The 17,490-nt window shown below is 41.0% G+C and overlaps 1 protein-coding gene across 2 annotated transcripts in view; it reads left to right on the top strand.

Annotated features, from left to right (window-relative positions):
• Positions 1-17,490, top strand: part of LOC126353775 (lipid droplet-regulating VLDL assembly factor AUP1-like) — a 99,277-nt gene that overhangs the window by 10,350 nt on the left and 71,437 nt on the right. For both annotated transcript variants that reach the window (XM_050002856.1, XM_050002855.1), the window contains exon 4: positions 9,601-9,751. In XM_050002856.1, the coding sequence (XP_049858813.1) occupies positions 9,601-9,751 (151 nt within the window). The remainder of the gene's footprint in view (positions 1-9,600; positions 9,752-17,490) is intronic.

Raw genomic sequence — 17,490 nt, 5'->3', positions numbered from 1 at the left:
CGGCAGTAACGCCACTTCTGCGCTACAGCTGCGGACGTAGAGATTGCTGCTAAAAATTTGTGAACAAGTTAATATGAGTGAAAAGCTAAGTGCGTTGTATGTAATACAGATGGGAGGGGGATGGCAAAAAATGACAGGACTGAAAGTTAAAGATGTAGAAAACTAAAATGGAGTGAAGAAAGGAGCAGTTACTGCGAATAAATCCTGAGACAAAAGGAATTAACATAAATTAAGGCCAAGTGGGTGGCGAGAACCAAGGCCATGTTGTAGCGTTAGTTCCCTCCTGCAGAGTTCTGAGAAAATAGAGTATCACGGAAGAATCTAGATGGCGCATGTGGCAAAACGGGCACCGAGACCATGACTGTCATGCTGCTCTGCATCAGGATCTTTTGTATTGCCAGTGTACACTTCCTGCTTAAACCCATTCACACTAACTGATGACGTGGTAGTAGTCATGCCAACGTAAAAAGCCAAACAGTGTTTACACAACAGCTGGCTGGTATGTGATGTGTCATTTCACAGGTTGATCTCCCTTTGATAGTATATGTTATGCCAGGTACAGGACTGATGTAGTTGTGGTAGGAGGTTGCATAGGGCAAGTCTTGCTGTGGGGATGGCCCCGGGGTAGGAGTCATTGTGGAGATCGAGAGGACGACGAAACGCTCTTCTAGATTTGATGGGCAAGATCTCAGACATGATGGATCTCATTTCATGACATGATTTTAGGTTGTCATGTCCTTGTTAAGACAGCTGATTAATACATTCAAGATCATGATAATATTGTGTGACAAGTGGTGTGCTCTGAAGTTGCTTTTTGGAGGGATCAGAAGTACCAAGATTGGATGTGATGGCCTGAGAAATCTGCTTTTGAACTAGGCTGCTGGGGTAATTACATCCAGTGGAGGCTGAGATGAGCATAGTGGTGTATTGCTGCAAAGAGTCTGCATCTAAAAAAATATATTTGCCTCAAATGCCAAGGTTATATGGGAGAGAACATTTGACATGGTAAGGATGGCAACTGTCAAAATGTAAGTACTGTTGTTTGTTAGTAGGTTTAATGTGGACAGAAGTGTGTAGCTGGCCTTCAGTGACGATTAGATTCCAGGAATTTTTAACGGTTGAGCCTCACCATGTATCCTTATGGCAAAGATGTCATCAATGTATCTAAAACAATCCAGGGGTGAAGGCGTAAGTAAGGATCCCAGGAAAGTGCCCTCAAAGCAATCTATGAGAAGGGTGGCATATGAAGGAGCCATGGCTGAACACCTGATCTGTTTGTATGTCTGCCCCTCCAAGGTAAAGTAGTTTGTGGAAAGTATAAAGTTGATTAAGCTGAGCAGGAAGGATGTCAGAGGTTTGCTATCAGGTGGGAGCTGACTGAGGAAATGTTCAGCAGAAGATGTACCATGTATGTGAGGGATGTTGGTGTAGAGGGAAATGGCACCAATGATGACAAGCAAGGTGTGTGGTTGGAGGGGAACAGGCACAAATTTCAGATCATGTAGGAAATGGTTGGTGTCTTTAATATAGGTGGAAGTCTTTGTACTATGGGTTGCATATGTTGATCAATTAAGGCAGATATGCCTTTGATGAGTGCTTTGAATCCAGAAACTATAGGATGGCCGTGGTGGGGTTTGTGGATCTTAGGAAGAAAGCAAAAGGTGGGGGTGTGTGATTAGGGTGGGATAAGAAGTTCTATGGATTGAGGTGTTTGTCCATGCGAGGGTTTGTGGTTTTAAGGAGGGCTTGTGGTTTTAAGGAGGGAATGCAGGTTCATGAGCCACCAAAGATGCCATCCCTGCAGTCTCTCCTTTAAACCTCAGGCTCCTCTGGAGGACTAACACCCCAGTCTGTAGAACTTCTTACGCCACTCAAACCACACACCCTCACCTTTTACCTTCTTCATAAGATTCACACATCCAGTCATCGTGGCTGTCCTTTAGTTGCTGGCTTCAAAGTACTCACCACACGTATATCTGCCTTAGCTCATTAATACATGAAACCCATAGTACAAAAACTTCCCTCATGTATTAAAGGCACCAACCATTCATCATTAATGCCACCTCTCTCTACACCAATATCCCCCTCATACATAGTGTATTTGCCACTGAACATGCCCTCAGTTAATGCCCACCTGCTTCCAAACCTATGACATCCTTCCTGCTCACTTTAATCGTCATACTTACCAACAACTAATTTACCTGTGAGGGGCAGACATACAAACAGATCATGGAATTGGAAAGCCGCTACAATTGCTTAGTAGTGGTAAGGCATCAGCGCCAGATGAGATGCCTGTAAGATTCTATAAAGATTATGTGAAAGAACTTCCTCCTCTTTTAGCAGTAATTTATTGTAGGTTGCTTGAGCAACGAAAGGTACCTAACAACTGGAAAAAAGTGCAGGTCATTTCCATTTTCAAGACAGGCCATAAGACAGATCCACACAATTGTAGACCTATATCATTGACATCAGCCTGTTGTAGAATTATGGAACACGTTTTATGCTCAAGAATTGTGACATTTTTGGAAAGTGAACATCTCCTCTATAAAAATCAACATGGATTCCGCAAACAGAGATCCTGCGAAACTCAGCTCACTCTGTTCCTCCACTAGGTCCACAGCACAGTGGACAGTGGTGCTCAGGTTGATGCCATGTTCCTTGATTTCAGTAAGACATTTGACACCGCCCCACATTGCTGTTTAATGAAAAAAATACAAGTTTACAGAGTATTGGAGCAGACTTGTGATTGGATTCAAGACTTTCTTGCAGATAGAACTCAACACACTACTCGTAACGGAATTAAATAAACAGATGTAAGGGTTAGATCCGGAGTACCACAGGGAAGTGTGATAGGACATTTGCTGTTTACAATATATGTAAATGATCTAGTAGAAAGTGTCACAATGCTCTTTAAGGCTGTTTGCAGATGATGCAGTTGTCTGTATGAAAGTAGCAACACCAGAAGATAGTAAACATTTAAAGAACACCGTGCAGAGAATTGATGAATGGAGCAGGCTCTGGCAGTTGACCCTGAACGTAAATAAATGTAACATATTGCACATACATAGGAAGAGAAATCCACTACATTTCAGCTACACTATAGAGGACAAACAGCTGAGTACAGCATCTGCTGTAAAGTATCTAGGTGTAACTACCCAGAGTGACCTTAAGTGAAATGACCACAGAAAACATGTAGTGGGAAAAGCATAAACCAGACTCAGATTCTTTGGAACAATCTTAAGTAAATGTAACTTATCCACAAAAGAAGGGGCTTATAAGGTGCTTGTTCACCCAATTCTTGAGTATTGTTCATCCGTCTGGGATCTCTGTCAGGTAGGACTGATAGAGGAGAAAAAGAAGATCCAACGAAGAGCAGTGCATTTCATCATGGGATCATTTGGCAAGTGGGAGAGCGTTACGGGCATGCTAAAGAAACTCCACTGGCCAACATTACAAGAGAGGCTTTGTGCTTCACAGAGAGATTTACTATTGAAATTTCGGGACACCACTTTTCAGATGGTGTCGGAAAACGTATTACTCCCTCCCCTCGTACATTTTGCGTATTGACCACGAGGAGAAAATTAAAGAAATTAGAGCTGATATGGAGGCTTACCGACAATTGTACTTCCATGCACTATTTGCGAGTAGAATAGGGTTGAAGGGATCAGATAGTGGTACCGAAAGTACCCTCCGACATACACCATTAGGTGGCTTGTGGAGTATGATGTAGGTGTAGATCAGGTGTATTGCCATGGGAATCAGGATGGCTCCTCGCTATGCCACCATTTTCATGGGTTGCTTGATGATATCTTTGCCATATGGACATGTGGTGAGGCTGACCTGTTAAGATTCCTGAAACCTCTTAATACCTACTCCCAATTAAATTTCACATGGCCCTATTCTGAATCCCATACCACTTTCCTTGATAGTGATCTTATCCTCATCGAAGGCCAGCTACACACTTCTCTCCACATTAAACCTACCAACAAGCAACAGTACTTACATTTTGACAGTTGCTGTCCTTTCCACTTCAAATGTTCTCTCCTGTACAGCCTTGGCATGCAGACTCTTTACAGCAATACACCACCATTCTCACCTCAGCCTTCACTGGACATAATTACCCCACCAGCCTAGTTCAAAAGCAGATTTCCTGGGCCATCATATCCAATCCCAGTACTGTTAATGCCTCCAAAAACCAACTTCAGAACACACCACTTGTCACTCAGTATTAGCCTAATATTGAATGTATTAATTGGCTACTTTGGCAGGCTATGACTTCCTATAACCACCTCCTGCAATGAGATCCATTATGTCTGAGATTTTGCCCACTATACCTAGAACACCTTTTCATCACCCTCCCAGTTTCTGATTAGTCAGGATGAATGGGCTTAGGCATGTATGGTGTATACAGGCAACACACAATATCCTGTTGCAGAGCATGCTCTACAATGTGACAATCGTGTCCTCGGAAGTTCTTACACACACACACACACACACACACACACACACACACACACACACACCATCTGAATTATTTCCCCAGACACCTGTTTCTCAGCACTCCACAGATGGGGACTAATGCTACAACATTGACTTGGTTCTCGCCACCCACCTGGGATTATTTACGTTAATTTCTCCCCTCTCAGCAGCCCTTCACAGTAACTGCTCCTTTCTTCACTCCGTTTTAATTTTCTACATCTTTCATTTTTTGACCTGTGTATTTTTCGCTGTCCCCCTCCCACCGGTGTTACATACAGTACACTCATGTTAATTTGATCATGATGTTCTAACAGTAACGTCTGGGTGACTTTTCCCAAATCTAACCCTTTTCATAAACCTCTCCAGTCCTATCCCTTCACCCCCCCTCCTTGTCCTTTAGCCTTTCTACCACGAGGAGGAGCCATTGGCTCCAAAAACTTGCTTACCTAAAACCATTTTTTATGTGCATTCTCCAGCTGCCACTTGGTGAGTAGACTTTTTCTCTATCCATTTACTTTATATTATAAAAAAGAGATGATTTTCGTTTTTATGGAACTTACATTTCTAACTTCCTGCCATATTAAATATTTGAAAATCCCAGATTTGTTGGTATTACATATAAGAGCAGTTGATTATTACATATATATCAGCAATTTGCTACCCACTGCTGAATGAAGTCCCCCTCTAGTCTTCCCAGTGTATTGCAGTCTTAGTTACATGCATTCAAACCGCTCCTACATGTTTTCTAATGTAACTTACTACCTTTCCAGTAGGTTATCGTTTCTTTTTTCCTTCTTTCTCAGTCCAGCAAAGAACTTTCCAGCTGTGTCACAATTATGTTTTCCACTCCATTTTGTTCGCTGACATAAGTATTTTTTTCTGTCCCTTTTATTGGGTGCTGATGACTGCGCAGTTGAGTGGCCCACAAACCAAACCAAACATCTGTCCCTTTTATTAATTCTTAATGCATTTTTCTCATTTGTTAAATGGGAAATCTTTGTTTTTAGAATAGTTTCATATTTTAAGTCCCGATCTGCATCTGCCCAAAATTCCAAAACCCATCAACAAATTCTGTGACTTCAGTTTTACTAAGGGTATCTATGAAGTAAATGGACAATTTCTAAAAAAATGTAATGGATGATTGGTTGAACATTAGGAACAAATGATAGAGCATGTAAAAGACAAACTGTGAAATTTTTGGATATGGTGCTGGCAAGTTAGTTTGGCAAACCAATGACTACATTACTGACTGCAGTTGCTGAAAATGGTGTCAGCCATCTCGACATGCTGCAATTGTGGCGTACATAAAGACTTGTCTCACTGCAAATTTTCTTACAACCATTACTCATATGCTCAAGTCAGGTATGAGCAGCATTGCACTACTTTTAGATGTGTTGTGTGCGACGAAGGGATGCACTTAGAATATTTATTGTGCGAATAAAAATTTTTGTTGATTGTTTTTCTTTCACGTACTGTATCGTTTGTTAGCAACCAAAAGCTGTCAGGCAAAATCAAAAAATGGAAAATCCAGAATGGAATAATGATCTGGTTTTGCTAGGGCTGGCCAGAGACTGTGATCGTGTGTGTGTGTGTGTGTGTGTGTGTGTGTGTGTGTGAGTGTGTGTGTGTGAGAGAGAGAGAGAGAGAGAGAGAGAGAGAGAGAGAGAGAGAGAGAGAGAGAGAGAGTTGTTTGCTTGAGTGTTTGTGTGTATGTTGTCTAATTCTGATGAAGGTCTGTTCGGCTGAGAGCTTTGACAGTATTCTGTTGTGTCTACCTGCTAATCACCATCTCCACTATATGTTGAGCTATCCTTTTTGTAACAGAATCATTTGTTATGTTGTTCTTGCTTCATTACCTGTACTGATTTTTTGAAACATTTTATGGACTTTATTTTTTTCTTTTCATTATTTTGGAAACTTTAGTTATATTATTATTGATATTCTGTCATAGTTTCAAATTTCCCTTATTAAGTCCCTTGAAGTTTACCCACAATAGATGCAAACAGCACAAATTCATAAAAGAAATGGTGACTCAGCTGTTTCATTAAAAATTATTTATTCTTTGTTTTCTCTATATAAAGAACTGAAATTTTCTCTTGGGCTGTTGACAATAGTTTTGGTTATGTGGAATACACTTGCCTACACCCCCCCCCCCCCCCCATTTGCTGGTCTTTAAATTGTGAATTTCAAACTTTCGTAATGCAGTATAATGGGAGCAGTACCATTTAGGTTGTTCTTACTTATTTAAGTTGAAGAAATGTTTTGGCTTTAAAGGCTGTTCATGCAGACTTGGATGAAATGAGTCAAAACCTGTATCAGGCAATAGCATAATCCATAATTATTGTTCCATTTTGTAATGTCGCCGTGACTTGCAGCAAATGGTCATTGTGCTCTGCCCATTTCTACATCTAATTTTTTACTTGCTCGATTAAGTCCAAAATTTATTTGTGTGGTTTGTGATAATTTTATTGAACATCTTGCACTTTTAAAAAATGAATGTGTTATCTAGCCATTCTTTGAGAAGCAGAACAGTTAGTATTGTTCCAGTTTTGAGGAATGCCTTTTTCTGCAAATACCTGTAAATAACTTTGCACATTACTTTTCTGTTAAGTTTCCTCTGTCATTAACCATCTGTAGGGGCCTTTCCTTGATTTGTGCCTCAAAAGGCTTTCCACCCCTCATCTCGCATAGCTCCAGAATTTTATTGTATCCAGTAAAAACAATGTGTGTTGTTGTCTTTTGAACTGTACTAACATAAAGAAATCTTTCAGCGTTTATGCAGTTTTTTCTCTCAGTGGGCTAATCTGTCATCGTAACTAATGAAACTTGGTATTTACCCAAAAGATATTTATATTGCCCATACTCCTATTATTTTAAAATGCTTATCTAGTTAAATTTTCATTAGATGTTCTTGAAGACATCCCTAAAGAGTGTTATTTAATTGAGGATATTCCATCATGATCCTGTTATGGTTTGTTTGAAATTCAAATCTCCTCTTTTATAGGGCTTGCTTTCTTTGTACCAGCTTTTTGTACCAGCAACATCTTTTGCTGTTTGGGTAAGTACCTTCATTAAATAATTGCAGTTTTCATGTATGTCCATTCAATCATCATTATCAAAGAGTCTTAATTTACTGTTTTAATCTGTAAGACCCATCTAGCTATTCTTAAATTCTTCTCCAAAGTTCAGATTTCTTGCCTGATGGGTTTATTTCTCTCTTGATTTGTACCTCTGAATATATTTGGAGTCGCTGATTATAGCACTTGGAAGTCTAATATTATTCAGGACTGTCAAACCCTGCATAATTTTGTTATTTATCAAACGAAAACATTGTGTGTTACGGGCTGAACAGTTTTCAGACTTATTTTCTGTTTGCCAATTTCGGTGTTCTTAATCAATGTCAAATAACATCTGTGTAACAAGTTGCAACAATGTAATGTGAAAGTGAGTCCACCAGCCCTCGTTTGGAGCCTCTGGTAAATACTAGCATGATCTGTATAAAATAGGAACATTGTTGGAGAACAATGTACAAGAGAACAATGTACAATATAACTTATGTATGTGTTGAACAACCATCCACTGAGAATCCCCATCATTTCGTACACCAATATCAAACTTGTTCTTGTGCTATGTCCATTTTCAGTTTGTTTTGCTATAGGAGGATGTGTTCTGAACAAAAACATTGTTGACTAATGTAAGACCTCTGCCAAATTTAGACATTATAGTCCGAGCTGTGCTGTGTAGTTGTCCTACATCTACATCTACATCCATACTCCGCAAGCCACCTGACGGTGTGTGGCGGAGGGTACCCTGAGCACCTCTAACAGTTCTCCCTTCTATTCCAGTCTCGTATTGTTCATGGAAAGAAGGATTGTCGGTATGATTCTGATGATTCTGTGTGGGCTCTAATTTCTCTGATTTTATCCTCATGGTCTCTCTGCGAGATATAAGGAGGAGGGAGCAATATACTGCTTGACTCTTCGGTGAAGGTATGTTCTCGAAACTTAACAAAAGCCCGTACCGAGCTACTGTGCGTCTCTCCTGCAGAGTCTTTCACTGAAGTTTATCTATAATCTCCGTAATGCTTTCGCAATTACTAAATGATCCTGTAACAAAGCGCGCTGCTCTCCGTTGGATCTTCTCTATCTCTTCTATCAACCCTATCTGGTACGGATCCCACACTGCTGAGCAGTATTCAAGCAGTGGGCGAACAAGCGTACTGTAACCTACTTCCTTTGTTTTCGGATTGCATTTCCTTAGGATTCTTCCAATGAATCTCAGTCTGGCATCTGCTTTAGCGACAATCAACTTTATATGATCTTTCCATTTTAAATTACTCCTAATGCCTACTCCCAGATAATTTACGGAGCTAACTGATTCCAGTTGCTGACCTGCTATTTTGTAGCTAAATGTTAAGGGATCTATCTTTCTATGTATTCGCAGCACATTACTCTTGTCTACATTGAGATTCAATTGCCATTCCCTAAACCATGCGTCAATTCGCTGCAGATACTCCTGCATTTCAGTACAGTTTTCCATTGTTACAACCTCTTGATACACCAAAGCATCATCTGCAAAAAGCCTCAGTGAACTTCCGATGTCATCCACATGTCCTACATTTTTGTGCATAGACTTAAATGATTTTCATGGAATGTACCTAAAAGTTGTATGATGATGAAATGAATTTTTGTTGATTATAACTGATTTTTTAGTTTTTGGTAAAATATTGATAATGTGCTTTGGATGGGACAAGCTATTTTCTGAATAAAGCAAATAACCTGCTTTTTCATACTTTCAAGATAGTTTGTACAAACTGTATTAAACTGGTAACTCATGTTCTAATTTGTAATGAAATTCTGTTAGTTGAAGAAACTTACACAACTCATTACAATTGGCTAGTGAGGCTAGCATTATTTGGTTTCTATTGCAATGATGAGGAGAAGACTGTGTTTTGGTAATATGAAAATCTTAGCTGTTTCACTTTAACTTGGCATGAAATGGAAACGAAATACTGTACTTTGTTATGAATTTGCCTTAGTCTGCTCTCTGTGTTACATATTTCATTCCTGTTATGTTCACTGATGTAAAAAGATAATTTCAAAATTTATCATAATTTTACAGCAAAGCCTTCCATATTGTCTGCCCTTTGCTTGGTCTCCTAGTATCACATGAGAACAAGGAAGCCAAAGATACCACCTGCCGGGTATTTGCGGCCAATCATGTCACTCGCTGGGATGCTCTCATCTTCCATATCACTTTAGGTTGCCTAACGGTAAGAACTTTTTATTTTATTTTATTTATTTATTAAAAAATTGACATTTACTGGGTATGCACATTTTGCTAAATTTTTCTTGTGTGTTTTATAGATGAGGTTGGTGCTATATGTTGGTAGTGAGTATGTAAAGTTCTGCATGGTCCTGAGTTGCATTATGACTTAAAATAAGCGTGTTTCAGTAATGAATACATGAACGTGTTTAAGTAATGAGTGCTTTGATCCATTAATAATGAAATGACTGATTAGGGAGCTTTTAAGATGAAGATTCATCAAAGTATGTGGCTTCCTTTTACATTTAACCTGTAGTGATTGTGCATTGTTATATCAGATATGTTAAAGATGCAAAGTGTTTGTGCTGAGTGATATTATCACTGACATTCATAGATAATTTGGTTTTTAATCTCTGTATTATCAGACCATTTTACACCTTTACATACTGTGTTATTGAATGTTGCACTGAAGCAGATTTACTACAAGCCACAAAATTTGTGGTGATGCAGACTTGATCCCAGACACTGACCAACCTATCTGGTGGAAGCAGACATGAACCATGGAGTTACTTGATGTTACATACCATTTTGCTATGAACGTCAAGTACAGACCAATCACGTCTTGGACTTTCCGTGCACTGAACTGCAGTTCCATCCTAAACATCAAGCAGAAATCAACCATGCCACCTGCCTTCTGCATACTGTATCATAGTTTTGTAATGTTGGATTCATCACCGAATGCACTGGTTAACAGTCATGGTCAAACCACCACCACTCTGGCAGCAAAACCCAATCTTGCAGTTTGCACAGCTTCAGAGTCAGTTTGTGCTAGCTCACGTCATCACTGATGGAAACCAAATACAGTTACATTGTTGCTGGGTTAAATGAAGACATGGCTATGGAAGGATATTTTTGGCTTTACCTCCAAGCACCAACCGGTATTCGCCCATTAAGAGTGCCCTGAAATGTTACAGTCCAAAGCAAAGCTTCAAGAGAAGTTAATGCATACCGAGGAATTATGTGACCACACTTCCTCACAGTTATTGTGCCAGATATGGATTCTAGCAAGTAACACTGTCAGTGAGGATATCCTACGAGATATCTGGTTGTTGCCCTCACCACCAGACACGCAGATGTGTGCTTTGAATCTTGATGCACTTGCACAAACTGCAGACCGCATCTCAGAACAGTACCCGTCCACAGGTGTAGCAGCTATTGGCTCACAGTTGTGCAGTGCTATCGCATCATTACACGCACAAATTGCTGAACTTCTCCTCCACGTGATACGGTAAACATGCCTGGAGATCAGTGTTGATGGTGACTAGCTTTCCAAACAGCAGCCATGACTGTTTGTCACTGAGTTCTATATTGTGTGTGTGTCTTTTCTGCCAGTGTTTCTGCCGTCCAAACATATGGTCGCATGACACTGTAGCTAAACCTAGGCCTGTGCTGCAAATTTGATTGACAAATTATTGTGGCAGATGTAATGCATCCTTTTCTTAGAGCAGACTTTCTATCATTTTATGGCCTGCTCCTGGACTGTCATCATCGTCATCTCCTCGACACCACCACTAATCGGACAGTCGTGGATGAGTATCGTATTTACTCGAATCTAAGCCACACTTGAATCTAAGGTGCACCTGAAAAATGAGAGTCGAAATCAAGGGAAAAAAAAAATTCCCGAATCTAAGCTACACCAGAAATTTGAGACTCGAAATTCAAGGTGAGAGAAAAGTTTTAGACCGCACCTCCAAATTGAAACAAAGTTGGTCCATTGTAATATGAGACACAATTTAGGTCGAATGAATGACGATACAGATACAGTAGTTTGGTTCGAGTAGTAAGCTTAGCAGTTAAGCTTTACCAGGTAGCCATTGCTATGCGTCAGGCGCTCCGTACGTATTTATACAGGTACCCTTCCTTTTTCATGTGCTTCATTTGGTTTGAATTGATTGCTTATTTTTCTTTGATCTGATAAGTGCCGTTCTCTTTGCTATAGGTGTTCAAGTCACTCTAAGCTGAAAATGCATTACTGTACTGTGTCATGCGTTGTTTGTCGCAGTCTGATAGTGTGTGTTTACGGCCTGTCGCCGCTTGCGGCATGACTTGCTTTTGTGCGTGCTACCACCGCTTACAATTTTTTTTTAAAAAAAAGAGAGAGGAATCGCCTCATTAGCGAAACAATGACAAGAGACTGCTATTTGTTGTTATTTACTCTGGTGGTTTCTTTGATAATGATCAACAAGAACCAAATAATAGACTGCATATGATAGATGATGTTCTGAACGAGAGTTTAGCGAAAAATTTTCTTCGTTTGAAAATCTTTGCAGGCGCCTCTTTAGTACATTACATTCTGCACAGAAATTAGAGTCATCTTAGATTTAAAAATCTAGTCAATTGCCGTGCTTCATTTCTGACTGTATCACTGTTAGGCATAAGAATAATACGAATATAAACATGACTCACTCTAGTTTCATAGTTTATTAGGCAGACAGGACTTAAATGAGATAGCAGCAAACACAAAACAATACATGGCAAAATGTTTATATTCGTATTATTCTTATGGTGAAGAGAATGCTGCATGTGAGTCACAGTTCATAAAAGTTCCTATTAGCAACCATCTCTTCTCACAGATCTGCAAAAAATCAGAACGTAGAGTTGGCCATATTGACAAACAATCCCAAACAGTATACGCCAGTTGGATCTTCGTAGTACATTGAAATGATGCTACATTCGAAGATGAACAATAAGGAATTTGTATTTACTTCGTTGGATAATGTATGAAAATGCAGTGGTTGAAACCTGGGGCAGAGAAAAAAAGCTCTTCTTCCACCTCTTTTAAATTGAGTTACTGACGCAGAGGTTTTTTGGCGCCAGTATTCATCTTTGTGCCTACAAAGCATGCCTGTGTAGCATTACATATATTAGACATCAGGAGTTAGTTGTGGCGGCACCTACCAACATTTTTCAGAACTTCTGCTTGCTTTGCACTCGATTCTAAGCCGCAGGCAGTGTTTTGGATTACAAAAACCGGAAAAAAAGTGTGGCTTAGATTTGAGTAAATACGGTACGCTATGTGGACAATACAGCTCTGTGAATGATTGCATGTGATTCTCCTTATGTAGAACTTCTCGAGCACTTCCCTGACGTACTTTGGCAGCTGCCGACACTAATGATGGTAAGACATTCGACACTACATTACATATTGACAACACCAGGACCACCATTTCACACTTGATCTTGTTGCTTAATGGTAGAAAAGTTGGAAGCAGTGAAACAAGAGTTTTTCTTTATGCTTGCACAAGGAATCTGCTGCCTTTCAAGCAGTAGCTGGGCTCACCACTGCACATAGTTCCCAGAAAGACTAATGGATGATGTCAATGTGATGATTACTGGCAACTAAACCCTAGGAAAAATTCCTGATCGCCATCTGGTCTTGCAGATTGAAGACCACAGCAATCACGTTTTTTCCATGTTAGGTTCGGTATGTGCATTTTACCAGGTACTCGTTGCTCCAGAAGAAGTAAATAAAATTGCCATCTGTACCGGATTTGGTCTGTTTTCGTTTACGAGAAAGCCTTTTGGACCATGTAATGTTGCACAGACCATTCAGTGTTTTATGTGCAATTGCATGAAATTACATGAGATCATGATTTCTTTTAGCTTATTTTACAGACTAAAAGATGCACTTTTTCTTAGAAAAATTGCCTCGAAATTTCAGGTGTATCTTATATGTCAAATTAATATCAAAAGTTCGGTGCTTGATTTAACATCTTAAAAATGGCTATATATTGGGTGACGCAGAATACCTCTCCCTGTCTGGCAAAATTGGATTCAACTGGCAGCGGCATTGCACTAATGCAGCAAACAGAAGTTGTGGGGACTCGCAAGTTTGCTCTTACTATCTCCTTCCTACCTCACCATAACAAACCCAGTACACTGTGGGCTATGAGTTGAAAGTAATAGAATATGCAGAACAACCTGGAAGCAGAGCAACTGGGTGGCATTTCAGCTCTCCGCCAACCAAAAAAAAAAATTCATTATTGGTTGGCTAATACAGAAGAACTGAAAAAAAATAAGGAATACTAAATGTGCAAATAGAGGACTGAATGCAAAATGTCCAAAACTAGAACATTACACACCGAAATAGATAAAGGATGCCATAAAAATGGGATTGAAACTAATACACTCCTGGAAATTGAAATAAGAACACCGTGAATTCATTGTCCCAGGAAGGGGAAACTTTATTGACACATTCCTGGGGTCAGATACATCACATGATCACACTGACAGAACCACAGGCACATGGACACAGGCAAAAGAGCATGCACAATGTCGGCTCTAGTACAGTGTATATCCACCTTTCGCAGCAATGCAGGCTGCTATTCTCCCATGGAGACGATCGTAGAGATGCTGGATGTAGTCCTGTGGAACGGCTTGCCATGCCATTTCCACCTGGCGCCTCAGTTGGACCAGCGTTCGTGCTGGACGTGCAGACCGCGTGAGACGACGCTTCATCCAGTCCCAAACATGCTCAATGGGGGACAGATCCGGAGATCTTGCTGGCCAGGGTAGTTGACTTACACCTTCTAGAGCGCGTTGGGTGGCACGGGATACTTGCGGACGTGCATTGTCCTGTTGGAACAGTAAGTTCCCTTGCCGGTCTAGGAATGGTAGAACGATGGGTTCGATGACGGTTTGGATGTACCGTGCACTATTCAGTGTCCCCTCGACGATCACCAGAGGTGTACGGCCAGTGTAGGAGATCGCTCCCCACACCATGATGCCGGGTGTTGGCCCTGTGTGCCTCGGTCGTATGCAGTCCTCATTGTGGCGCTCACCTGCACGGCGCCAAACACGCATACGACCATCATTGTCACCAAGGCAGAAGCGACTCTCATCGCTGAAGACGACACGTCTCCATTCGTCCCTCCATTCACGCCTGTCGCGACACCACTAGAGTTGGGCTGCACGATGTTGGGGCGTGAGCGGAAGACGGCCTAACGGTGTGCGGGACCGTAGCCCAGCTTCATGGAGATGGTTGCGAATGGTCCTCGCCGATACCCCAGGAGCAACAGTGTCCCTAATTTGCTGGGAAGTGGCGGTGCGGTCCCCTACGGCACTGCGTAGGATCCTACGGTCTTGGCGTGCATCCGTGCGTCGCTGCGGTCCGGTCCCAGGTCGACGGGCACGTGCACCTTCCGCCGACCACTGGCGACAACATCGATGTACTGTGGAGACCTCACGCCCCACGTGTTGAGCAATTCGGCGGTACGTCCACCCGGCCTCCCGCATGCCCACTATACGCCCTCGCTCAAAGTCCGTCAACTGCACATACGGTTCACGTCCACGCTGTCGCGGCATGCTACCAGTGTTAAAGACTGCGCTGGAGCTTCGTATGCCACGGCAAACTGGCTGACACTGACGGCGGCGGTGCACAAATGCTGCGCAGCTAGCGCCATTCGACGGCCAACACCGCGGTTCCTGGTGTGTCCGCTGTGCCGTGCGTGTGATCATTGCTTGTACAGCCCTCTCTCAGTGTCCGGAGCAAGTATGGTGGGTCTGACACACCGGTGTCAATGTGTTCTTTTTTCCATTTCCAAGAGTGTACAAAATGATTCATATACTCACTCGCAAGCTAGCGCTACAGGATAAAGCAGGTGGTTGGTAGACTTTAGTTTATTGGTAGAATACTGGGGAAGTGCAATCAATCTACAAAGGAGATTGCTTACAAATCACTCATGCGACCTGTTCTAGAATATTACTAAAGTATGTGGGACCTGTACCAGATAGGATTAACAAGGGATATCCAACACACACAAAGAAGGGCAACATGAATGGTCACACATTTGTTTAATCCCTGGGAGAGTGTCACAGAGATACTGAAGCAACTGAACTGGTCGACTCTTGAAGATAGACGTAAACGGTCCCGTGAAAGTCTGTTAACAAAGTTTCAAGAACTGTCTTTAAATGATTACTCTAGAAATGTACCACAACCCCCTAAGTATCATTCACATAGGGATCATGAGGATAAGACTAGAGTAAGTACTGCATGCACAAAGGCGTTCAGTCAGTCATTCTTCTCAAGCTCCCTACATGATTGGAACAGGAAGAAATCCTAGTAACTGGTGCAATGTGGTGTACCATGTGCCATGCATCTCACGGTGGTTTTCAGAGTATAGATCTAAGTGTAGATACAGTGGAACTTAAGCAGCTTCAAAAGTGGAGTTGGTTAGTGCAACAGGTTTATGAAGCACCATGAACAAAGCATGTGAACTGAAACCAAAATATCTTAGAAAATACCACAAGAGTGTGAAGAGAATATTATTTTCCCATCGCTTTATTATTCAGCATAAAAAGAAAACCAGTGGGGAACTAAGGCAAATAGTGAATATGGGTGAAACTCCTCTGATATTTGGTGTACTGAGTAAAAGAACTGTCGTCATGCAGAACTGTTTGAAGAATGCCAAAGCTCATCCAGGAGCGGATATAAATTCAGACTACAACCTGGTAGTGGGGGAAATAAAAGTGAGGTTGAAAACAGTCGACTCAAAGAGGTAGGAAAGGCATCAGATTTGGAAAACAGATTTATGAAAAATGGGAAAGTGTGAATGACAAATGGATAAAAATGAAGGAAGGACTCATGGACTCTGCCAAAGAAATAATAGGAATTAGATTATCCCAGAGTACCAGAAAGAATGGATAACAGAAAACATGTTGAAAAAGATGGAAGAGCAGAGAAAGTGGAAAAATGTAGAAACTGAAGAAGGCAAAAAGAGGTGCAGGAAACTGAATAATGAATTAAGAAGAAAAACTGAAGAAGCAATGGAAAAATGGATGAAACAGAAATGCAATGAAATAGAGAAAATGGAGAAAGAGGGAAAGTGTGAAATGATGTATAGACTGGCTAGTGAGATATTTTTTGAACATAAAAGAAAGAGGAATAACATGGAAACAGAAAAAGCGAATGGTACTCTAGCAGAAGAACCCCATGAGGTTTTGAACAGATGGCAAGAATATATTGAATGTCTATATAAGGGGGATGAAATGCAAAGCGAAATCAAGGTTGAGGAGGAGCAATATGTGCCAGAAGATTGAAAGGGATTATCACGTAATAGGGGAGAGAGTGTGGCAGATATGATACACGAGTTGGGATGGTAGTCATTACAGCAAAGACGTTTTTCGTCGCAGCGAGACCTTTTTACGAAATTTCAGTCACCAACTTTCTCTTCCGAATGTGAAAATATTTTGTTGAGCCCAACCTACATAGGTAGGAATGATCATCAAAATAAAATAAGAGAAATCAGAGCTCGAACAGAAAGGTTTAGGTGTCCATTTTTCCCGCGCGCTGTTCGGGAGTGGAATAGTAGAGAGATAGTATGATTGTGGTTCGATGAACCCTCTGCCAAGCACTTAAATGTGAATTGCAGAGTAGTCATGTAGATGTAGACCATCTTGGAAGCAGAAGTAGAAAAGGCGCTGAAGGAGATGAAGAATAGGAAGGCATGTGGAGTTGATGATTTGCCAGCAGAGCTGTATAAGAGTCTAGGAAACAAGGCAAGAAAAGAAATAGTCTATTTCTGTAATGAGATATATGACAAAGGGGAATGGCCTGAGAACTTCCTTGCAACAGTTATTATACCAATAGAGAAAAAGAGAAACACTAAAAAATGTGAAGAGCTTAGGACTATCAGTCTAATTTCTCATGCAGCTAACGTGTTGCTGAGAGTGTTGAATAGAAGGCTG

The sequence above is a fragment of the Schistocerca gregaria genome, chromosome 3 (assembly GCF_023897955.1).
Source record: "Schistocerca gregaria isolate iqSchGreg1 chromosome 3, iqSchGreg1.2, whole genome shotgun sequence".
NCBI classification, from domain to species: domain Eukaryota; kingdom Metazoa; phylum Arthropoda; class Insecta; order Orthoptera; family Acrididae; genus Schistocerca; species Schistocerca gregaria.
Note: the sequence above shows the minus strand (reverse complement) of the source record. Positions and strands in the feature narration are given on the sequence as shown.